The sequence below is a fragment of the Elephas maximus genome, chromosome 21 (genome assembly GCF_024166365.1).
Source record: "Elephas maximus indicus isolate mEleMax1 chromosome 21, mEleMax1 primary haplotype, whole genome shotgun sequence".
Lineage (NCBI taxonomy): Eukaryota > Metazoa > Chordata > Mammalia > Proboscidea > Elephantidae > Elephas > Elephas maximus.
In genome coordinates, this window is record NC_064839.1 from 68383681 (window position 1) to 68409314 (window position 25634).

Below are 25634 nucleotides of genomic sequence, written 5' to 3' on the forward strand. Positions count from 1 at the left end.
TATCAGGGTCCTAATATTGTAAGGTATTGCTTTAGAGAGAGACCAGGGAGAAAGAAGATAACTGTGTTAGCTAGAGGAAGGCATCTTCAAGGAGATGATTTTTGTGTTGAAACATGAAGTAGCGGTCATGACAGTATCTCAGAAAGAGTATTCCAAGAACAAGGAATAGCAAGTTCAAAGGTCTTGAGATGGAAATTAGTTTGGTGTGTTCGAGACAAGGGATTAGACAGATGAGTGTGGCTAGAATGCAGTGGGCAGAGTGGAATAAGATAAGATGAAGTCTGAGAAGTAGGTTGAAGTCTACCCTCCTAGGACCAGGTATACCATTTTAATGATATGGGTTTTATTCTAAGTGTATTTGAAGGACATCAGAAGGTTTTAAGAAGTTTTCCTATAGATTTATGCCTTAAAATGATCGTACAGGCCATGGAGTGGAGGACAGATTGTATGGGGGCAAGAATAAATTCAAGGATAGCAGTTATAATGTTTTTGGAGTAGCTCAGGGAGGAGATACCAGTGGTTAGCACAGGCTATTGTATTGTATCAGAAAGGACAGGCTAGATTATGATATGTAACACACATCATCAAATCTTCCAGTGCCCTTTAACAAAAAAGGTTCACTGTGGCTCACTCTAAACACTGACCTTGAGTCTACAGAAACTCTGTTCCTTGTCCTCTGTACATCCAGGACCCAAGCTGGCAGAAGAGCCTCTATCTGGATCAATGTCAACCTGGGAAAAATAGATCGCAGTAAATCCTGCTCAAAGCCTCCATCCAGAAGAAACATATATTATTCTGCTAGTATTTCATTGACGCCTGCAAGCTACAGGAATAAGCCTAACATTAGTGGGGTGAGGAAATATAATCCCTCTCCAGGCAGGAACATCAAACATTCATACACAATTATACAGTCTATTGTATATGTAGGAAGGAATGTGTGGTTAGAATGGAGGGTAGAGCCAATGTGACTTACTTGTGGATTGGGTGTGGAATGTGAAGGAAAAAAATGAATCAAGACTGACCCCAAGCTTTGGGGCCTGAGATATTTGGTTGAGAGTGTAACATGTGATTTTCCATCACTGGTCAGCAGTCCAGTTATTCCAATTGCTGTCAAACGGATTCCAACTCATGGAGATCCCAAATGTGTCAGGTCAGAGTAGAAGTGTTCTTCATAGGGTTTTAAATGTCTGAGTTTTTGGAATAAGATTGGTCGGTTATGCTTTTAAGTAACCTCTGGGTGGACTCGAACCTCCAACCTTTTGGGTAGCAGCCAAGTGTGTTAATCTTTTACATCACTCATGAACTCCAATGCACCCATCCAGATTTGATTATGAAAAAACAGTTTGGCAAAAGATTGGCCCAAGAGATGGACAATTATATTAAAGTGGGCAGAGTGAAATGGAAACAGAAGAGAAATTATGGATAAAAGAAAACCAGAGGTGTCAGTGTACCAGGGGTCTTAAGTGAGTCTCTTAGCTAGCTAGTATTGTTGTAACAGAAATATAAAAATTGGATGATTTTAAAGAACAAAAATTTATTTCCTCACAGTTCTAGAAGCTAAAAGTCCAAAATGGAGCCTCATTCATGTAGATTCCTTCTTTGTCAGTAGCCCCAGGCTTTCCTTGGTTCCTCAGGATCCTCACATAGCATCAGTTTTCTGTGTTTCTGCTTCCGTGTCTAATCTACTCTTTTGATAACTCACATGTGATTAGTTTTAAGACATACCCTATACTGATACGGTCTAATTAACATAGCAAAGAAACCACTATTTTCAAACAGAATTGTTGTCGTTAGGCACCATCTAGTCACTTCTGACTCATAATGGACCCAGTGTACAACGGCAGGAAACGTTGCCTGGTCCTGTGCCATCCTCACAATCTTTGCTATCTTTGAGCCTATTGTTGCAGCAACCCTGTCAATCCATCTTGTTTAGGGTCTTCCTCTTTTTCACTGACACTCCACCAAGCATAATATCCTTTTTCAGGGACTAGTCCCTCCTGATGACAAGTCCCAAGTACATGAGACCAAGTTTTGCCATCCTCGATTCCAAGGAACATTCTGACAGTACTTTTTCCAAGACAGATTTGTTCATTTTTCTGGCAGCTCATTGCATATTCAATGTTCTTCACTGACACCATAGTTCAAATGCATCAATTCTTCTTTGGTCTTCCATACGCATTGTCCAGCTTTCGTATACGTGTGAAGGGACTGAAAACACCATGGTTTGGAACACGTGCACCTTAGTCCTCAAGGTAACATCTTTCCTTCTTAACACTTTAGAGAGGTCATTTGCAGCAGATTTGACCAATGCAAAGCATCTTTTGATTTCTTGACTGTTGCTTCCACGGGCATTGACTGTGAATTCAAGTAAAGCGAAAGCCTTAACAACTTAAATGTTTTCTCCTTTTATCATGATGTTGCTTATTGGCCCAGCTGTGAGGATTTTTGTTTTCTTTGTGTTGAGGCGTAATCCATACTGAAAGCCTATAGTCTTTGATCTTCATCAGTAAGTGTTTCGAGTACCCTTCACTTTCAGCAAGCAAGGTTGTATCATCTGCGTATCTGCGGTTGTTAATGAGTCTTCTTCCAATCCTGATGCAGCCTTCATATAGTCCAGCTCAGCATACAGATTGAATTGGTGAAAGGACGTAACCTTGACACACACATTTCTTGATTTTAAATCATTCCGTGTCCCCTTGTTCTGTTTGAACAACTGCCTCTTGGTATATGTACAAGTTCTACTTTAATCAATTGGGAGAGAGATTATTCTGTTCAGGCCGTATATTACATTCTTTAACATAGCATTTTGTTGTTTTCGGTTTTGATTATTGCTTCACTGAAATTAAATTTTCCATTCCTCTTTTTCCCCATCACACAAACAAACTCACATAAACACACATATGCATCTGCCCAACGTTGTTGTTAGTTGCTGTTGAGTCGATTCCAACTCATGGCAATCCCATGTGTGCAGAGCAGAACTGCTCTGTAGGGTTTTCAAGGCTGTGACCTTTTGGAAGCATTGCCAGGCCTGTCTTCCAAAGCTCCTCTGACATTTGGCTAGTAGTCAAGCACTTAATTATTTGTGCCACTCAGGGACCTAATCTACACATAAACCAAACCTGTTGTCGTCAAATCAATTCCAACTCACAGCAACCCTATTGGACAGTGTAGAACTGCCTCATGGGGTTTCCAAGGAATGGCTAGTGGATTTGAACTGCTGGCCTTTTGATTAGTGCTGAGCTCTTAACCATTGCGCCGCCAGGGCTTCCATCTACACATAAAAAACAAAAAAATCAAACCCCTGGTCACTGAGTCAATTCTGACTCATAGCAAACCTGTAGGACAACGTAGAACTGCCCCATAGGGTTTCCAAGGAGCACTTGGTGGATTTGAACTCCTGACCTTTCGGTTAGCAGCTGTGACACTTAACCACTATGCCACGAGGGTTTCCCATCTATGCAATGGCATCCAGAAATCATAAAGATTGCTAAAGTCATAAGGACAAGTAAAATCTTTAAAATAAATGGTCTTCAAGTTCAGCAAGCAAGGTTATATCATCTACATATCGCAGATTGTTAACGAATCTTCCCCCACTCCCGAAGATGCATTCTTCTTCATGTAGTCCAGCTTCTAGAGTTATTTGCCCAGCATACAGATTGAATAAGTATGTGAAAGGATATAACCCTCACACTCACCTTTCCTGATTTTAAATCACAGTGTCCTCTTGTTCTGTTTGAACGACTGCCTCTTAGTCTATGTATAGGTTTCTCATGAGAACAATTAAGTGTTTTGGAATTTCCATTCTTCACAATGTCATCCATAATTTGTTATGATTCACACTGTCCAATGCCTTTGCATAGCCAATAAAATACAGGTAAACGTCTTTCTGGTATTCTCTGCTTTCAGTCAAGATCCATCTGACATCAGCAATGATATCCCTCATTCCACATCCTCTTCTGAATCCAGCTTGAATTTCTGGAAGCTCTGGTCAATATATTGTTGCAATTGCTTTTGAATTATCTATAACATAATTTTACTTGCATGTGATATTAATATTTTTCAATAATTCCTGCATTATGTTGGATCATCTTTCTTTGGAATGGGCAGAAATATGGATCTCTTCCAGTTGGTTGGCCAGGTAACTGTCTTCCAAATTTTTGGACATAGACGAGTGAGCAGTTCCAGTGCTGTATCAGTGTGCTGAAACCTCTCAACTGGTATTCCACAATTCCTGGGGCATAGTTTTTCACCAATATCTTCGGTGAATTTTGGATTTTTTCCTTCAATAATTTCAGTTCTTGATCATATGCTGCCTCCTGATATGATTGAACATTGACCAATTCTTTTTGGTACAGTGACTCTGTGTATTCCTTCCATCTTCTTTTGATGCTTCCTGTTTCATTCAACATTTTACCTATAATATCCTTCCATAGTGCAACTCGAGGCTTGAATTTTTTCTTCAGATTGAGGAGTGCTGAGTGTATTCTTCCCTTTTTGGTTTTCTATCTCCAGATCTTTGCATATTTCATTGTAATACTTCATTTTTTCTTCTGGAGCTGCCCCTTGAAATCTTCTGTTCAGAACTTTTACTTCATCATTTCTTCCATTTTCATTATCTATTCTACATTCAAGAGTATGTTTCAGGGTCTCTTGTGACATCCATTTTGGTCTTTTATTTCTTTCTTGTCTCTTTAATGGCTTTTCGCTTTTTTCGTGTATGATGTCCTTGATGTCATCACACAACTTGTCTGGTCTTTGGTCATTAGTGTTCAATGAATCAAATCTACTCTTGACATGATCTCTAAATTCAGGCGGGATGTACTAAAGGTTGTACTTTGGCTCTTGTGGGCTTGTTTTAATTTTCTTCAGCTTCCACTTGAACTTACATATGAGCAACTGATGGTGTGTTCCACAGTTAGCCTCTGGCCTTATTCTGACTGGTGATATTGAGCCTGTCAATTGTCTCTTTCTACTGATGTAGTGGATTTGATTCCTGTGTATTTCATCCTGTCAAATCCACATCTATAGTCACCTTTTGTGTTGTTGAAAAAGGTATTTGCAATGAAAGAGTCATTGGTTTTTCAAAATTCTATCATGTGATCTCCCGTGTTGTTTCTATCATCAAAACCATATTTCCCAAATACTGATCCTTCTTCTTTCTTTCCTACAGATTTGAAGGAGGACAGGCACCTGATTGTGTCAGAGTCTGCAGAAGTGTGTTTTCTTGGCACATGGGAGTGGGACATTGATCCACTGCTGATTCTTTTCTTCACTGAGTTCATCCAAGAGGCCGTGTCTGCACAACAAAGCCTCAGCAGCATATAGCTGGTTGCCTTGTGTGGCACTGCACCAGATGTAGGGGCCTATCTTCAGCTCCCACCACTGCCTTCATCTAAAATTTATCTAGCTTTATTGTTCTATCTTTGTATTTCAGAATAGATATTCTTAAAAATGATGATGTTTGGAGACCAGTCCATTTTTATTTCAGTTATTTTAATGAAGAAGGGCTTACATTTTCTGAACATAGAACGGCAGAAGGTTAATTGCCATCTGGCTCATTGATGAAAACCTGACAGAATCCAGAACTCTGCCTCAGTTCTCCCTGGCCCCTAGCCCATGTAACCAGTGCTACAGACCACAGTTAATAGGCCTCATGCTGAGTGCATGTCCCTGGTACATGGGCTTCAAAATTTCTCACTGGAATCTTAATTAAAAACACGTTTGCTAAGCAAACACCTGACAGGTTGCATGAACAGATCCACAAGGCAGATAGATGGCATTTTGTTTATTACAACCCGTATCTATAGGTATACTGTTGCTGTGGAGTCTATTTCGATTCATAGTGACCCTATAGGACAGAGTAGAACTGTCCCATAGAGTTTCTAAGGAGTGCCTAGTGGGTTTGAACTGCCAACCTTTTGGTTACCAGCAGTAACTCAACCACTAAGCCACCAGGATTTCCATCTATAGGTATACACATTATAATATTCAATGAAATTATTATGTACCTGTCACACGGATATCTTATTAACCTGAGAAATAACTGATAGAGGAAAAAAGTATTTACAAAACTTAAATATTTAGTTATTGTATTCTTTGTGTAGAGATAAAGCCATTTTCCTGGAAGAGGTAGAGTGGTAAATGCTCTTAAACAAACCAAAAGGAAGCCAGAGATGATGCAGAGAGAGGTACATTCCTCAAATGGAACTGCCCTTGGAGTGGGAATGAGTGCTGAGCTTGAGCAGTTTATGGAACCTTCTGGAATCCTGGGGAATGAAGAACTATAAAAATGAACCTATCAATGTTCCTAGGGTAGAACTCCTTGACACATTTTTAAACTAGCATAAGGATGTTGCTTTCCAGTCCCAGAAATTGTCACTTAAAATGGAGTTTGAAAGGAGAAAAAACAAGACCCTGAATTATTCTTTTATTCCCTTATGTACAGGTAATAATGAGACTTGATAGAGCTGCATCTTTTAAAAGGAAAAAAAAAATGACTATTTCTAGCTAAAACTGGTCAAAGAAATAGTAAACTAATTGGTATAATCCCTCAAATAGAAGTAGCAAATCATCCAGGAAAGAGGATAGAAAAAGGAATTCAAAGAAAGTAGAATTATTTAATTAGAACCTTCTTTACCTTTATTTATTTTTCTAATTATAAAGTAATTTGCATGAAGGCTGGGACCATGTCTGTTTTCTATGTCCCACTACAGTTCCTGGCACATAATAAATATGTGTTGAGTGAGTGAATGAATTGTTAATTGATTTATGGAAATATTGTCAGAAAATTCTTTGCTACCTGTGCTTTCTAGTAGTAAATTGAAACTCAAGGATTAGTTGAATTGGACATACAGCTCACATAAAATTTAACTCTTCCTTCAAGTAATAACTGTTGAAATTATTAAAACTCAGGGGTAATATCAGCAATAATTAAAATGCTACAACAATATAGGCTTTTATTTGCACTTCCTTTTTTCCTCTTCTATTGTGGGTTTTTTTTTTTTTTTAATTGTGTTTATCTACCAACTGACAGGGAGATAGCTTTGCATATGCAATTGTTTAGAAACTCCTGGAAGGCAAAAGTTATAGCTATTAACTAGTGACCTTATAGGGTTGCCCTTCACAAATGTTTAAATCATCATATTTTCATCATATTTGTGTAAAAATTATTTTCATGTATAACATGGTCTTAAAAAAAAAATTAACCCTTCTGTAGGTGCTTGGTTTCATGGTTTTGATGTCTTTTCCTCCAGCCACCAGTTAAAACTGGAAAGTCAAAGTTAGGTTAATGAAAAGATATGATTTATTGCTGTAGAAAAGTGAAGGCTTTTTTTTTTTTGTCTTATTTTTTGTGTTCTTTTGATAAACTCATTCTCTCACTATGCAGTGATGTTATGATCAGCTCCTCATTGCTCTCATTCTCTCCTGACTACACTCTAAGTGGCCTTGTATAATGTGCTTCTCTTTTAAGGAAATTTTCTCCTAGAATTTGAAAATACCACAGCGTCTTAATTGTTACTTTCTAATTTCATCTTATCTGGTAATTATCACAATTTACTTTCCTAACTGATAATAATAAAATAGATATTTTTCTTATGTTACCTTTTCTTTTCTTAATGACAATACCATATGTTCATGCAAATAGCGCTCACATTCTACAATGTTTCCCAGCCATACTGAAGACTGTAAAGCTTCATCAGTAAGTGCTTCAAGTCCTCTTTGCTTTGAGAAAGAAAGGTTGTGTCATCAGCATGTTGCAGGTTGTTAATGAGCCTTCCTCCAGAAATGATGCCACATTCGTCTTCATATAGTCCAGCCTCTCACATTATTTACTCAGCATACAAATTGAGTAAGTATGATGAAAGGATGCAACCCTGACACACACCTTTCCTGACTTTAAACTATGCAGGATCCCCTTGTTCAGTTCGAAAGACTGTCTTCATCTATGTACAGGATCCTCATGAGCACAATTAAGTGTTCTGGAATTCCCATTCTTCACAATGCTAACCATAATTTGTTATGATCCACACAGTCGAATGCCTTTGCATAGTCAATAAAACACAGTAAACATCTTTCTGGTATACTCTGCTTTCAGCCAAGATCCATCTGACATTAGCAATGATATCCCTCATTCCACTTCCTCTTCTGAATCCGTCTTGACCTTCTGGCAGTTCCCTGTCAATGTACTGTTGCAACTGCTTTTGAATGATTTTCAACAAAATTTACTTGCACGTGACAATGATATTGTTCGATAATTTTCGAGTTTGGTTGGATCACCTTTCTTTGGAATGGGCACGAATATGGATCTGTTCCAGTCTTTTGGCCAGAAAGCTATCTTCCAAATTTCCTGGCATAGACAAGTGAGCATTTACAGGGCTGCATCTGTTTGTCGAAACATCTCAATTGATATTCTGTCAATTCCTGAAGATTAGTTTTTGCCATTCCCTTCAGTGCAAAAAAAAAAAAAAATTTTTTTTTCAGTGCAGCTTGGACTTCTTCCTTCAGTACCATCAGTTCTTGATCATATACTACCTTCTGAAATGGTTGAATGTTGACCAATTCTTTTTGGTACAGTGACTCTGTGTATTGCTTCCATCTTCTTTTGATGCTTCCTGTGTCGTTCAATATTTTCCTGATAGAATCCTTCAATAGTGCACCTTGAGGCTTGAATTTTTTCTTCAGTTCTTTCAGCTTGAGAAATGCTGACTGTGTCCTTCCCTTTTGCTTTTCTAACTCCAGGTCTTTGCACATTTCATTTTAATGCTTTGTCTTCACAAGCTGCCCTTTGGAATCTTCTATTCAGCTCTTTTACATCATTTCTTCCATTCACTTTAGCTACTTTACTTTCAAGAGCAAGTTTCAGAGTCTCTTCTGACATCCATTTGGGTCTTTTCTTTCTTTCATGTCTTTTTAATGATCTTTTGCTTTCTTCATATATGATGTCCTTGATGTCATTCCACAACCTGTCTGGTCTTCAGTCATTAGTGTTCAGTGTGTCAAATCTATTCTTGAGATGGTCTCTAAATTGAAGTGGGATACACTCAAGGTGGTACTTTGGTTCTCATGGACTTGTTCTCATTTAATTCAGCTTCAACTTAAACTTGCATATGAGTGTTTGACGGTCTGCCCCTGGCCTTGTTCTGACTGATGATATTGTGATGTTTCATGGTTTCTTTCCACAGACGCAGTGGATTTGATTGCTGTGTATTCCATCTGGTGAGGTCTACATTTGTAGTCACAGTTTATGGTGGTGAAAAAAGGTATTTTCAATGAAGAAGTCACTGGTCTTACAAAATTCTATTATGCAATTTCGGCATTATTTCTATCACCAAGGCCATTTTTTTCCAACTACCGATACTTCTTTGTTTCCATCTTTCCTATTCCAATCACCAGTAATTATTAATGCATCTTGATTGCATGTTTGATGAATTTCAGGCTGTACAAGTTGGTAAAAAATCTTCAATTTCCTCATCTTGGCATAAGTGGTTGATGCGTAAATTTGAATAATGATCGTAGTAACTGGTTTACCTTGTAGACATATGGATAGTATCCTATCACTGACAGTGTTGTACTTCAGGATAGATCTTGAGATGTTCTTTTTGATGATAAATACAATGTTAGTCCTCTTCAATGTGTCATTCCTGGTATAGTAGAGCATCTGCTCATCCAATTCAAATTGGCCCATACCAATCCATTTCAGGTCAATTTCCTAGGAACTTATCTTTGTGCATTCCATTTTTGAGGACTTCCAATTTTCTTAGATTCGTACGCCATACATTCCATGTTCCTATTATCAATGGATGTTTGCAGCTGCTGCTTTTCATTTCGAGTTGTGCCACATCAGCAAATGAAGGTCCTGAAAGCTTGACTCCATCCACATCATTAAGGTCGACTCTACTTTGAGGAGCCAGCACTGTTCCAGTCGTATTTTGAGTGTCATGCAAGCTGAGAGGTTCATCTTCCAACACTATACCTGACAATGTTCTGCTGATATTCATAAGGTTTTCACTAGCCAGTTTTTTAAGAAGTAGACTGCCAAGGTCCTTCTTTCTAGTCTGTCTTAGCCTGGATTGTGGGCTGAAACCTGTCCACTGTGGGTGACCTTGCTTGTATTTGCAATACCAGTGTCATAGCTTCGAGAATCACAGCAACTCACAAGCCACCACAGTACAACAAACTGACAGATGTTGGGGATAATAGGTGTACTGTGGTTTTAATTTGCATTTCCAAAATGACTAATAACTGACTTGAGATTGAGACATAGTGTGTTCATCAGCAAAAAATGGAAAAAAAAGTGAATAGAAAGTTACTGTTAAATTAGTGGGAAAAAAACACAGCCAACTTCAAGTGCAAAGTTGCTTGATATGAGCCATGTGTTTTGCCCATTCTCAGTAGTTCTTTCCTTAATTTCCTTGGTTGGTAGTGCCGGTGAACTTCTTATAGATTTAGAGTTTTAATATTTTTAATTAATGTTGTTGTTATTGTTCTTAGGTACACTTGAGTCAGTCCTTACTCATAGTGACCCTAGGTACAACAGACTGAAACACTACCCAATCCAACACTATATTCACAAGTATTGCTATGTTTGAGCCCATTGTTGCAGCAACTGGGTCAATCCATCTTGTTGAGGGTCTTCCTCTTTTTCACTGACCCTCAACTTTACCAAGCATGATTCCCTTCTCCAGGGAGTGGCCACTCCTGATAACATGTCCAAAGTACATGAGAGGAAGTCTCACCATCCTTGCTTCTAAGGAGTATTCTGGCTGTACTTCTTCCAAGACAGATTGTTTGTTCTTCTGGCACTCCGTGGTCTATTCGGTATTCTTCACTGACAGCATAATTCAAATGAATCCATTCTTCAGCCTCCCTTATTCATTGTCCAACTTTCACATGCATATGAGGTAATTGAAAATACCATGGCTTGGGCCAGGTGCATTTCAGTTCTCAAAGTGATATCTTTGCTTTTTAATACTTTAAAGAGGTCTTTTTTCAGCAGATTTGCCAGTGCAATACGTGGTTTGGTTACTTAACTGCTGCTTTCATGGGAGTTGATTGTGGATTCAAGGAAAATGAAATCCTTGACAACTTCTTTTTTTTCTCCATTTATCAGGATGTTGCCTACTGGTCCAGTTGTGAGGATTTTTGTTTTCTTTATCTTGAGACTGTAGTCTTTGACTATCATCAGTATGTGCTTCAAATCCTCTTCACTTTCAGAAAGCAAGGTTGAGTTATCTGCATATTGCAAGTTGTTAATGAGTCTTCCTCCAATCCAGATGCCTAGTTCTTCTTCACACATCCCAGCTTCTAGGATTATTTGCTCAGCATATAGATTGAATAAGTATGGTGAGAGGATACAACCCTGACACACACCTTTCCTGATTTTAAAACGACACCTTCTTATTCTGTTTGAATGACTGCCTCTTGGTCTAGGTACAGGTTTCATTTTAATCAATAGAGAGATTTTTGTTTTCATGCCGTATTTCACTATCTTTAGCAGAATTTTTTTTTTTACAGTTTTTTACCATTGCTCTGCTTCGTAAGTGTTCTACTCTAATTAGCCTTTCCATTCTTCCTCCTCATCATGCTAACAAACTCATTAAACACATATACACATCTGCATATGTTGTTAATAGTTGCCATTGAGTTGATTCCAACTCATGGTAACCCTAAGCGTGCGGAGTAGAATGACTCCATAGTGTGTTCAAGGCTGTGACCTTTTGGAAGCATTGCCAGGCCTGTGACTCTGACTAGGTTTGAGCCTCCATCCTTTTGTCTAGCAAGCTGAGCATTTAGCCATTTGCACCACCCTCATCTACACATAGAAAAAAAAAAAATTTTTTTTTTTTGCATCCAGAAATCATGAGGGTTGCTAAAGTCCTAAAGACACATAAAGTCTTTAAAATAATTTTTTTCTCAATTTAATTTTTTTAATATTTATGTTCTACTTGCAAGAACAATTTTAATATTGGCATTAATATCTCTACCTTGCCAGGACAGATATAATGGATATTTATACTTATTCTTAAAAGAGTAAATAGTAAGTGTTGTATTATATTTACAACAAAAGAGAAATAGGAAATAAGATGGAAAGAATGAATTATTTATGTATGTTTAATTCTGAGACATAAAAACCTGGATAAAAATGAAGGACAAAAAAAGAGAAAGAAAATGAAGAAGAAATTGCAGGAGGAAGGAGAAGAGGGGGATCCGTACTTCTTATCCGTGATAAAGCTGAAGCTAGAACACTGTGTACTTTGCCTGCTCCACAAAAAATTGATCAATGAAGTTTATGGAATTATTCAAAACATTCAGAAAATAAATACGTGATAATGACCCAAAAGTTTCAGAATTTTAAGTTGCTACACATAATGTGGAAACCCTGGTGGTGTAGTGGTTAAGAGCTAAGGCTGCTAACCAAAAGGTCGACACTTCGAATCCACCAGGCGGTTCTTGGAAATCATATGGGGCAGTTCTACTTTGTCCTTTCGGGTTGCTAGGAGTCGGAATTGACTCGATGGCAATGGATTTTTTTTTTCTTTGACACATAATCTAAAGCTGACAGCCATAACAGTATCAGATCTCTTTCATATTGAAGACCTTTATTGCCTTAAGATTTTTTTTAATAATCTAATAATAGCCCTGAAAGTTGAATTTTCTATTTTAAATATGAAAAAATTGACATTTCTTAGAAATTATATATGATGATATTACATACTTAATAAATAGAAGAATAGGAAACCAAGTTTTGATACTTTATAAATTACAAATAGGCTCTTTGTTTTCACATTCATTTCAATATTTTACTTATAATATTTAAAGATAAAAAAATCTAATTCTTCACACTGTAATTGTTAGGATGAGTCCAAAGAAATGATTCTAAACTTTCTAAATGACTTACTAGGTTTCTAAACAAACCAGATTATAAACAAGTTAGCCCTTTTATTTCCTAATAGGCAGACTTAGTTCTTCAAATTCTTAAATTCACTGGGAATTTTATGCCTAGCAATAATACTTCTCTGTAAGATTTATGTAGTAATTTTCCAGAGCATCTAAAGATAAAGGGCCATTAACCAAAAAAGCCAAACTCACTGCCGAGTTGATTCCAACTTATAGCGACCCTATAGGACAGAGTAGAACTGCCCCGTAGAGTTTCCAAGGAGCGCCTGGAGGATTTGAACTGCTGACGTTTTGCTTAGCAGCCGTAGCACTTAACCACTATGCCACCAGGGTTTCCACAGGGCCATTAAAAAAAAAGGGGGTGTGGCATTAGGGAGAACTAAATAATTGCGCATGTAAGAGTTTTCTGGACATATCATACGTATGAATTCCTTGTAAATTTCTCTTCTGCCATCTCTATTCCAGAGTTTCATTATATGAGAAAATATCTTAAAAAAAAAAAAAAAAACTGCTAAAATTATATTCTAATAAAACCAAAGTTCATTTCAGGAAAGGAAATTACAGTAAAACAATTTGAGAAGTAGATCTAAAAGACAATAATATTAAAAATAATTGCAGTTAAGAATTATGTATAAATATATCATAAAACATATAAACCAAACTATCAAATTTAAGAAGTTTACAAATTTATGTGTTGGCATTCATTATCATATAAAATATATTGAAGAAAAAAATGCAATTTTAAAGAGACTTGTTAAATGATTTTTTCAGGAAAAAAAATCAACCAAAGTGATCAGAAGTTATAACTTAAAAAAAAAAATCTGAAAACAAGCCAGTTCCTTAGGCAGAAATGAGGAGGTTATTGGGAGTACAGAGACAGTTTAGGAAAATAATTACCTAATAGGTTTCCCCCCAAAAATAAGAGAAAACTATTGAGAGTATACAGACAGTTTAGGAAAATAATGACTCATTAGGAAAAAAAAAAAAAAGGGGGGGTTCCTTCAACTGGACTTTGACTCATAGCAACCCTATAGGACAGAGTAGAACTGCTCCATAGGGTTTCCAAAGAGCAGCTGGTGAATTCTAACCACCCACTTTTGGGTTAGCAGCCATGCTGTTAACCATTGTGCCACCAGGGCTCCAATGACTTACAAAGTTTCCCAAAATATAGGAGAAAATTGCAGGAATGTGTTTTATACACATTCATACTGAAGCAATCCACAGCCTTCAGTTACCACTTCCTGAATGTTTCCCCAGAACAAGGAGAATTCCATGAGTGAGACATGGAATTAAGACTACACCTGCCCTGACCACGTACCAGCAAGGGTGTGCCAGCAAGAGTTGTTTATTCCCTTTAGAGGTAATATGACTGATTACTTAGATAATGAACAAAGAAAATATAATAAAAGATAGATGAAGAATAACAGAGAATTTTAGAATAAAGATAGGGAAGCTATTTGGTTAATTCGAAATAGAGACATTTCTGATCTTAATGAATTTTGACTTAGTTATCCTTTAAGAAAGTACTCTAGATCTAACGCTTTTCTACATTCCACTAAAACACTCTTCATCCAAAAACTAAACTAGAATTATTGTTTACTTATTGTAGGTGCTCTCTGTAAGTTGCATTTGTTGGAAAAATTAGAATTTTATTAGACATGGATCACTGGTAATTTTTCATTCCACTTCTATAGGCTTGAGGGAAAGAGACATTTATACTTCAGTGAGCAGATTCAAAGTCCTTTCTAGTTCTATAAAAATGTAAATGTAATTATATTTAAAACAAGAAGTATTTAACACATACTTCTTATTACAGGACTTTCGTAAGTTTCCCTCTTCTTTCTGTTTAATATCCAAAGTCACCCCACTCTCCAACTGAACCCACCTCCAACCACTGGCCCTGACTGAGAGTATTGTATTTGTGGTGTTTTTATCATTGAGTGACTATAAGCCCCGTTGCTATCAAGTCAATTCGAACTCATAGCAACCCTATAGGACAGAGTAGAACTGCCCCATTGGGTTTCCAAGGAGCGGCTGGTAGATTTGAACTGCTGAGCTTTTGGTAAGCAGCTGAGCTTTTAACCGCTGTGCCACCAGGGCTTGAGCAAGTAACATTTGTTTTATTTTTTCATCTCTTTTTAGCCATCTCCCTTTCCTTACTGTCCCTACCGGATAAGAATTCACTTTTTCCAGCATGGAAAATTTTATCGTAAATGGAACGTGCTCTTAAAAAACATTTATGGTCATTAGCAATCACCATATAATAAGATGCCAACTGTTATATAGGAAGTATTTTAAATATGACATGTATATGTATTTATCACTCAATACCATAAGAACATTTTAGAATTTGGAGGAAGATATTATCACAGGATCATGTATGACTTTATCCAAGCAAACACCAAGAATTTGTCATAGAAGCTCAAATGAGAGTCCATGGGGAGGCCCACTCAAATCTCCACAGTGAACACCAGCACCTCTCCCTCTATTCTGTGTAATGACTGTTCTGAGATGGTCATGTGGCTTATTTCTGAAAAGCAAAGATCTAAGTCATCACTTTCTTCCACAGGAAATATAATAGGAGCAAGAAATTTGTTTGGTTGCATAGATTAAACAAACTTAGAAATCTAACATAAAAATATACATATTAATCACAACAGATGTATTTCTTAAAACTTTCTTTCAAAATTTGTGATATCTGGAACCCATGATCATTTCAGGGTCCCTGATAAAATTTAATTACAACATTTTTCTTTCTTGAACTCATGTAGGATCAGGGCCTCTGTATGTTCCTCACCACATAGTAAGATACAAATCCAGTTGTCTTCTTAAATTACATATAATGCTACAAATAACAGATTACAAATTAAGCATTTATTGTATTAAGTAGACTTTTATTCCTTTATTGGAGAGAGTACATTTATGAAAAGGAATGTATTTCCAGTTTTTGCCTTATCAGTTATAGTTTTATTTTCTCTTTTCTTCTGTTGCTGTCAATCTATTTTGCCCCAGTGGCTTTTCTTTTCTTTATATTTCTCTCCATCTTGTTTGATAGCATTTTTCTTAACTTCCTCTCCAAATGCCCCAATTGATACATGAAATATTTCATGATTGTGTTGCCCCAAACTTTTGTAAAGTGGTAAAAATGTTCATTCTATGACACTCTGACAGCTTAGAATTTTTACACAAAGGAAGATGCTGACAGACTAAATCAGACACATTTGACAGTAATGTTCCATTTCGTTTGAGTCCATCGAATAAGAAAAAATGGTTGTCACTTTCTGAGGAACAAAATTCATGGGAACTAAATCAACCACTACATCTTTGGGAAGACTGAGGATTGGAGGGAAAAAGCACACACAGAAATCCTGTAATACACAAAACACAGATATTCTTAGACAGACTTACAAAATACTTTTTATCTTTAGCTGTTAATGACTACCCAAACCTCATAATGATATCTACGTAAGTAGAAACCATACGTACTGGTGATAAATGAAGCTAAATATGCTTTAAGATATTGGAATGGTGAGATGAAATATTTCTTAACATGATTTTACCTACCTTATCTGCCGACAACGAAGCTTTCTCATAACTCAGATAAAAAATAGAAAACTGAACCTTTTTGCGAGCACACTACGAAAGCTGGAAAATGATAGGACACTCAGACTTCTCCACAATCATGTCTGTTTTACACAGAGTCAATTCTTAATTTCTTCGTTAGCAAGTTCTTCTTGTCAACAATATCGATTTGTACTTAGAGATTTATGTTATATTCACTTTAAAGATGCATGGGCAGAATAAGTCCCAGGTTATAAAGGTCTGACTTAGGGACAATTCCTACTTGCCCTTTAATGTTATGTAAATTTGCTCTCACTTTGAAATGGCTGAGCCAACCCCTACTGCCAACAAATTTTTCATCATGATCACAACATTGATTTCCTTATGGTATTCTCATATTCTAAGGAATAGTCCACGTACACTGAATTGTCACTAGAATGTTTTTCCCCCTCTGACATAAACTTTATCTTTAGCTATTCCATCTTAAGAAATCTCAATCTATTTAGATACGCTTATTCATTATTTTCCAAATAGCATCTTTACAAATTCTTGTCTCTATAACTTCATTCACATCACTTCCTTTTTATGTAAAGTCATCCCATCCTCAGACCTTTTAAGAACAATTTAAATCCCACATTAGCCTTGAAATTGAGCTGAAATTTCACTTTCTCCAGTTGGAGTTTCCAAACCACATCAAGATCCTCAATTTCCTACAGTTTTGAAATGAAACTCTTAGAGGGTTTACTGTCTAGTTCATTCGTTTCTACAATACTTTCCCTTCTGCCAATAGTTTGGGAGAAGCTGTTTGATAGGTTTTCCCTCTATCTTCCTAATCAGAGTATATTTCTGTTACAGGCCAGTGGTCACGAAATACACATCTTACACTTCCCTACCTAGTGATGCATTTAGTAGACAACCAATGAACATATCAAAAATTGATAGTCATCAATCTACAAGGTTTCTGTACTGAATAAAATGTTATTGTAACTAGGAAATATGAAGTACCTTATGGGGATTATGCTGAGAAAAGTAACATGAATTCCATGTTAAATATGTGCACTCCTCTTTGGATATATGTCATGTCATAAAAATATTTCAACACATATTTAATTTTTATATTTTGATTCTTTAAATATTTCATTAACACCTTGCATATTATTTTAAATATAAAAGATGGAGCACTATTTATTATATTTAAAACAAAGAACTCTGGTTTGAATTTACTATTAATAACAATAAAGGATTACAACCAAGAAAATCCTATGGCGCACTTCCATTCTGTTACACATGGAGTCACCATGAGTTGAGGGCCAACTGGATGGCCTCTAACAACAAAAACATCAGTAAATTATATTATAATTATTTAAATTGCTAAAAATAGTTATATGTGTAGACTAATGGTCACTCTAAAAACCTTTGAGTAATATCACATTTTCAACATATATTTTTATTTGAGCTCGGAGGTTTTTTGTTTTATCTTTTTTTTTTTTTTTTTAAACAACAAAAAATGTGAAGCCACATGAGATGTACAGACCCTGAGGCTCTACATATTAAACATAAGATGAGTTGGTAGCATTTGCAGCAAAAACTTCTGGCTCTGTGCATAAGAACATAAAATTTTAAAACCTATTCTCACAACAGCAATGAAGAAATTTCTAGTTTGCTGGAATTGGTGACTCCCCAGGTTTTGTTTTATAACTTTAGAGAGTCAGTCACTCATTTGAAAAACCTTGTCTCAGGAAACTGATCAGTCTGAAGTTAAAATTATTGTACAGACAATGCTTTACACTTGATTGATATATGTTTTCATGAAAATGTAGCTTTAAAATTTTTTATTTGTAGTCTTAAAGGTGGCTGAATCTTAGAGCTCAGCATCAAAAATATCTCTAAAAAAGTTATTGGAAAGAAAACCCAGGTGTGTATGTGTGTGTTTGAGTTTACTTAGGGCATATAAATTTAAAAAATGCAAATTTACTGAAGAAAGCAAAGGCTGCTATGAACTATTTCATTCTTACTAAATAGGAGTTATGAAATGGCTTGTAAATCAAGTTCACACCAGAGATTACATAAAATCTAAAGACTCTTCTAGTGATTAGGGGCACTCATAGGAGAGAGATTTGGACCTTAAAATTAGTTCCCCAGATTCAATGGCTAATTGCTGGTTATGGAAATGCTCAGTGAAAATATTGGTCTCTCTTTTGTTCCTTGTGCGGAACATGGGTAGAACAATGTCCTTTCCATGGTGTGACATAGTGTGTTGAGTCAAAATGTATATAAAAGCAATTAACACAATGCTTTGCACATACTGGACGCTTGATAATTAGCCATTTTATGAATGAAATTTCCCACTGACTTATTTATTTTCCATTTAGTTTGAAAAGCAGTGAGTGACATTTTCTCCTAAGAAATCAAAACAGGGAGCTAGGAGAGATCCAATATTTCTTTTTCTTTGAGGCCAAAAGTGAAACACTTAAAAATTTTGTCTCTCCCCCTTGAAATTGGAGAGATTTTCCATCTGCTGTTTGACCATGTAATCCCTTACAAATCTCCAGCTGTTTGATCTTGGCTGTCAGCTCTACTGAGGTTAATATCACTAGAGCAGAAGCTAGAAGCTAAAAAAAAAAAAAGGTACTTTCTTTTTTATTTGAGGCAGCACTGATATAGAAAACAAATATTCTCACACACACACTAAAAGAATTACAGTGATTAAAAACAAGTACTGTGATTGTTTGCTGTCAAGTTGATTCTGACTCCTAGTGACCCTATAGGATGGAGTAGAACTGCCCCATAGGGTTTTCCTAGGCTGTCACCTTTAAGGAAGCAGATTGCCAGGTCTTTTTCCCCCAGGGAACCACTGCGTAGGATCAAACCACTGAGTTTTGGGTTAGCAGTCCAGTGCTTAACCGTTGTGCCACCAGGGCTCCTTAAAACAAGTAATACATGTACAAAATTAAAAGTAAAAGAGTAGGAGCCCTAATACAAGGTATAAACAGAATACAAAACATTACCAAAAATGATGAAGAGAAACCTGATAACTGGGAGCTCCTAAAAATCAAACGCCTATGCTTATCTGAAGACTTCACCAAAAGAGTAAAAAGACCACTTACAGATTGGGAAAGAATTTTGAGCTATGACATCTCCGACCAGCGCCTGATCTCTAAAATCTATATGATTCTGTCAAAACTCAACCACAAAAAGACAAACAACCCAATCAAGAAGTGGGCAAAGGATATGAACACACATTTCACTAAAGAAGATATTCAGGCAGCCAACAGATACATGAGAAAATGCTCTCGATCATTAGCCATTAGAGAAATGCAAATTAAAACTACGATGAGATTCCATCTCACACCAGCAAGGCTGGCATTAATCCAAAAAACACAAAATAATAAATGTTGGAGAGGCTGCGGAGAGATTGGAACTCTCATATACTGCTGGTGGGAATGTAAAATGGTACAACCACTTTGGAAATCTATCTGGCGTTATCTTAAACAGTTAGAAATAGAACTACCATACAACCGAGAAATCCCACTCCTGGGAATATACCCTAGAGATACAAGAGCCTTCATACAAACAGATATATGCACACCCATGTTTATTGCAGCTCTGTTTACAATAGCAAAAAGCTGGAAGCAACCAAGATGTCCGTCAACGGATGAATGGGTAAATAAATTGTGGTATATTCACACAATGGAATACTACGCATCGATAAAGAACAGTGACGAATCTCTGAAACATTTCATAACATGGAGGAACCTGGAAGGCATTATGCTGAGCGAAATTAGTCAGAGGCAAAAGGACAAATATTGTATAAGACCACTATTATAAGATCTTGAGAAATAGTAAACCTGAGAAGAACACATACTTTTGTGGTTACGAGGGGGGGAGGGAGGGAGGGTGGGAGAGGGTTTTTTTTATTGATTAATCAGTAGATAAGAACTGCTTTAGGTGAAGGGAAAGACAACACTCAATACATGGAAGGTCAGCTCAATTGGACTGGACCAAAAGCAAAGAAGTTTCCGGGATAAAATGAATGCTTCAAAGGTCAGCGGAGCAAGGGCGGGGGTCTGGGGAACATGGTTTGCCGGGACTTCTAAGTCAATAGGCAAAATAATTCTATTATGAAATCATTCTGCATCCCACTTTGAAATGTGGCGTCTGGGGTCTTAAATGCTAATAAGCGGCCATCTAAGATGCATCAATTGGTCTCAACCCACCTGGAGCAAAAGAAAATGAAGAACACCAAGGCCACACGACAACTAAGAGCCCAAGAGACAGAAAGGGCCACATGAACCAGAGACCTACATCATCCTGAGACCAGAAGAACTAGTTGGTGCCCGGCCACAATCGATGACTGCCCTGACAGGGAGCAGAGCAGAGGACCCCTGAGGGAGCAGATCAGTGGGATACAGACCCCAAATTCTCATAAAAAGACCAAACTTAATGGTCTGACTGAGACTTGAGGAATCCCGGTGGCCATGCTCCCCAGACCTTCTGTTGGCACAGTACAGGAACCATCCCCGAAGACAACTCATCAGACATGAAAGGGACTGGTCAGCAGGTGGGAGAGAGACGCTGAAGAAGAGTGAGCTAATTATATCAGGTGGACACTTGAGATTGTGTTGGCAACTCTTGTCTGGAGAGGGGATGGGAGGATAGAGAGAGAGGGAAGCCGGCAAAATTGTCACAAAAGGAGAGACTGAAAGGGCTGACTCAAGAGGGGGAGAGCAAGTGGGAGTAGGGAGTGAGATGTATGTAAACTTATATGTGACAGACTGATTGGATTTGTAAACGTTCACTTGAAGCTTAATAAAAGTTATTAAAAAAAAGGTAAAAGAGGTGAAAAATATGATAATTATAAATTTTAAAGAAGCATTTGGTAAATTTTAGTAAGACTCAACAGCAACTAACAGAATGTATATACAACAACATTCAGGAAAAACATCCTTTGGTTAAAAGCCACTATATAGATTATTTTTTAACATGTTAAATAACAAACACAGATTACAGTTGAAATACTTAAGAAAAATCACCTTAATGTCAACGTCAGCATAAATGCCTGCTGATTCTCAAGTAATTTATTGTCGGCCATAAAATTAAATAAGAAATCCGTACAAGAGTTATCCATGAAGAAAAGAGGAGGAAATAAGTATTATTATTTTAAATAAAATGATTATATACTAGAAAACAAAAGAGATAAAAAATATTAGAAAAAAATAAGAGTTCGGTAAAGTGCTGATTAAAAAATAAGCATGAAAATCAATAGCTTTAGCTTGCGCCACTTAACCCGTTGCCATGCAGTCAATTCTGGCTCATAGTGACCCTACAGGACAGAGTAGAACTGCCCCACAGGGTTTTCAAGGAGCAGCTGGTGGATTTGAACCGCCAGCCTTTTGGTTAGCAGCCAAGCTCTTAACCACTATGCCACCAGGGCTCCAACGTGCCGCTTAGAAAATGTAATAAAAGATTGGTGTTCACATTGCAATGAAGGGCAAAACATCCTAGAAAAAAAACTTAAAATGTGGTGAAACTTCACCGAGATCTAAGGGAAACGAGCTTGAAAAATAGTTAATATGATATATAAATATAAATATATCAATTCTCAACCAAAATCTAAAACTGGCATCTTATTAAATAGTAAAATGAATCTAAAGTTCACACAGACAAATAAACAAGAGATACTAGTCTGAAAGGTAAACCCTAGTGGTGTACTGGTTAAGTACTACGGCTGCTAACCAAAAGGTCGGCAGGTCTAATCCACCAGGTGCTCCTTGGGAACTCTATGGGGCAGTTCTACTCTGTCCTGTAGGGTGGCTATGAGTTGGAATTGACTCAATGGCAACAGGATTTTTTTTTTTTTTTAGTCTGAAAAAGAATAAGGTGAGTGAGAAATGAACAAGCCAATTATTAAAGTGTGTTTTGCTGCTACAGCTTTTCCAGGCCAAGAATTGACAGAACAAAGGAATTTCATGAAATATATGATAATTTTGTATATGGCGTTTTAAAACAGGAAAGGAAAAGACAGATTATTCAATCCATTACATTCCTAAAGCCATTTGGCCATTCATCAAAATATAAATTTGATAGTTATCTCACTTCTCACACCAAAACAAGTTCCAGATGGTTCAAAGATATTAATGGAAAAAACAAAGATATTACTGGAAAAAATTAACTGTTAGTAAAGCTCCGAATTCAGGTGGAGTAAGGTACAACTTCCCTCTTAAGACCTTTGGTATCAGGTCATTTATGAAAAGAAAAATGAAAAAATCTGAATGAAAAAATATTAGGTATGAATTAAATAAACAGAGAATAGTTGCAGCATATGAAACCAACAATGGTTTAATAAGCTTAATGCATGTGAAGTCCTACAAATTATTAAAGTTTTGAAGAATCCACAATGTAGGAAATACAAGTGATTATATATGATCTGATTAATTTTATTAGAAATTAAGAGAATGCAAATTAAAGTATGAGTAATATATATTACTATATATACACCTATTTATATCTTTTTATTCACCTATTTATATGCTACATAAATATATATAACTAGTATATATATATAAAAAAATACATAATATATAATATATATATAATTATAATTATAGGATTCCCTGGATGATATAAATGATTAATCACCAAACTACTAACCTAAAAGTTATTGGTTCCAACCTGTCCAGAGGTACCTCAGAAGTAAAGCCTGTCAGTCTTCTTCCAAAGTCCTATGTAGGGACAGTTCAGCTCTGTAACACGTGGGGTCACCATGTGTCAGAACTGACTTGAGGGCAACTAACAACATATATATATATATATATATATATATTTACCAATGGTTTTGGAAATGTTTCTGAAAATACATGAAACTGTCTTACTCATTTTAAAGATATCTGAGCAATTCCATTTCCAGAAATTTATTCTCACCTTCAAAGCATACTTAACTGGGAAAATATAGACAAAGATGTTAATTGAAACTTTTTTTGTTTAACGGGGAAAATTAGAAATAACCTGAAAATGTATTTTCAGTGAAATGGTGTAAATTGGGTTACAATGAAATGATACCAGCTGTTGGAAATAAACGAAAAGATGGCCTTTTTTTTTAGGTAGGGTAAATTCAAATGATAAAATAATATGTATATTAGATTTTATTTTTTTAAATAATAAAATGTTAATATCTGCATACAAATGTTAGAAAATATACCCATAAAATCTTAGCAGTGGAAGGTGAGACTTGCTGTTTCATATATTTCTAGGTTGTTTACTTTTTATATTGATTGTATTTAGTTATTCTAAATAGAAAATATAAACAATTATAACGCAATTGCAAGTAAAATGTCGATCCTAGAGGCTTCTGTAGGACATAAAGCAGGTGATTAAAGAACTACACATCTTCAAGTCTCGTCATCTATGCTAGAATAACAAATGGTCTTTAAAACGGCCAGTTACCACGGAGTGGATTCCAGCTCAGGGTTCCCCCCCGCCGTGTGCGTCAGGGTAGACCTGTTCCACGGAGTGGATTCCAGCTCAGGGTTCCCCCCCCCCCCCGTGTGCGTCAGGGTAGACCTGTTCCACGGAGTGGATTCCAGCTCAGGGTTCCCCCCCGCCGTGTGCGTCAGGGTAGACCTGTTCCACGGAGTGGATTCCAGCTCAGGGTCCCCCCCCCCCCCACCGTGTGCGTCAGGGTAGACCTGTTCCACGGAGTGGATTCCAGCTCAGGGTTCCCCCCCGCCGTGTGCGTCAGGGTAGACCTGTTCCACGGAGTGGATTCCAGCTCAGGGTCCCCCCACCCACCGTGTGCGTCAGGGTAGACCTGTTCCACGGAGTGGATTCCAGCTCAGGGTCCCCCCTCCCCGTGTGCGTCAGGGTAGACCTGTTCCACGGAGTGGATTCCAGCTCAGGGTCCCCCCCCGCCCCGTGTGCGTCAGGGTAGACCTGTTCCACGGAGTGGATTCCAGCTCAGGGTCCCCCCCGTGTGCGTCAGGGTAGACCTGTTCCACGGAGTGGATTCCAGCTCAGGGTCCCCCCCGTGTGCATCAGGGTAGACCTGTTCCACAGAGTCTTCAGTGGCTGATTTTTTGGAAGTAGATCACCTGGTCTTTCTTGCTAGGTGCCTCGGAGTTGACCTGAAGCTTCAACCTGTATGTTCGGAGTTCAGAGTGTTAACATTTGAACCACCCAGGGCATCTGAAACAGTCTTTATACAGATGTTAATCCCGGTTCGCTGTCTCCCTAGGGAAGGGTGAGCATGGGAAACCGTACCCCCTCACTGAAGAGGACCACGACGACTCAGCGTACAGGGAGAATGGATTTAATATTTTTGTCAGCAACAATATTGCTCTGGAGAGGTCCCTGCCAGATATCCGCCATGCTAAGTGAGTATCAGCCTGTGAGGTGCGGTTTTCCTTTGTCTATTTTCCTTTGTTGTTTTTAATATGTATTATTTTGAAACATGTAACCAAAAATATCTCTTTTTTTGGAGAAAAAAAAGAAGTATAGTTTATAATCTTAAACATCTTGGATTAAATTGGGATAACCACTAAAAATCAAAAGAAGAAATAACTATTAACTCTCTAAAACTTGATTCAATAAACATTTTCCTCACTGAATTGACTGTGTTATCTCCATTTAAAATGAAATGTTTTACAATATGTTCATTCTGTTTACATTTGATCATGTAAATGATGAAGCAAAAGTTTTCTCTGGTCATTACTGCTACAAGAATGTTTTGCATTTATGTTCCTTTTGTGGACTCAGTCCCATACCAGCCATATTCAATGTCACGTTGTTACATTTCCCATGAAGAATGCCTAAGATGAATGCAACCATAATCAGAAAATAAATCATATGAGATCATATATTCATTGAAAAAATAATACTCACCAGGATTTCCAATCATAATAAATTCTTGCTATTTTTATAAAATAATTAAAATCATTGAGAAATTATTTTTTAATTAAATGCAATTACTGTGAAGAGAATATTTGAGAATGAAAATTATTGGAGTATTTAAAATGTATATTTTAAATATTAAAATGAAGACTAATTATGATATAGATCAATTTATTTAATTTTTTGTATTATTTCTTCTGTAATATTGCAACATTCATATTGATGATTATTTGATCAATTCTTTCTAATAATTAAGTTTAAGGCAATTCATGATAAACGTAGTTCACTTT

The 25634-nt window shown here is 36.9% G+C and overlaps 1 protein-coding gene across 1 annotated transcript in view; it reads left to right on the forward strand.

Moving 5' to 3' along the window:
* Positions 1-25634, forward strand: part of GALNTL6 (polypeptide N-acetylgalactosaminyltransferase like 6) — a 1356076-nt gene that overhangs the window by 506337 nt on the left and 824105 nt on the right. Inside the window, exon 4 of the mRNA XM_049864011.1 lies at positions 24689-24827. Coding sequence (XP_049719968.1) covers positions 24689-24827 — 139 coding nt within the window. The remainder of the gene's footprint in view (positions 1-24688; positions 24828-25634) is intronic.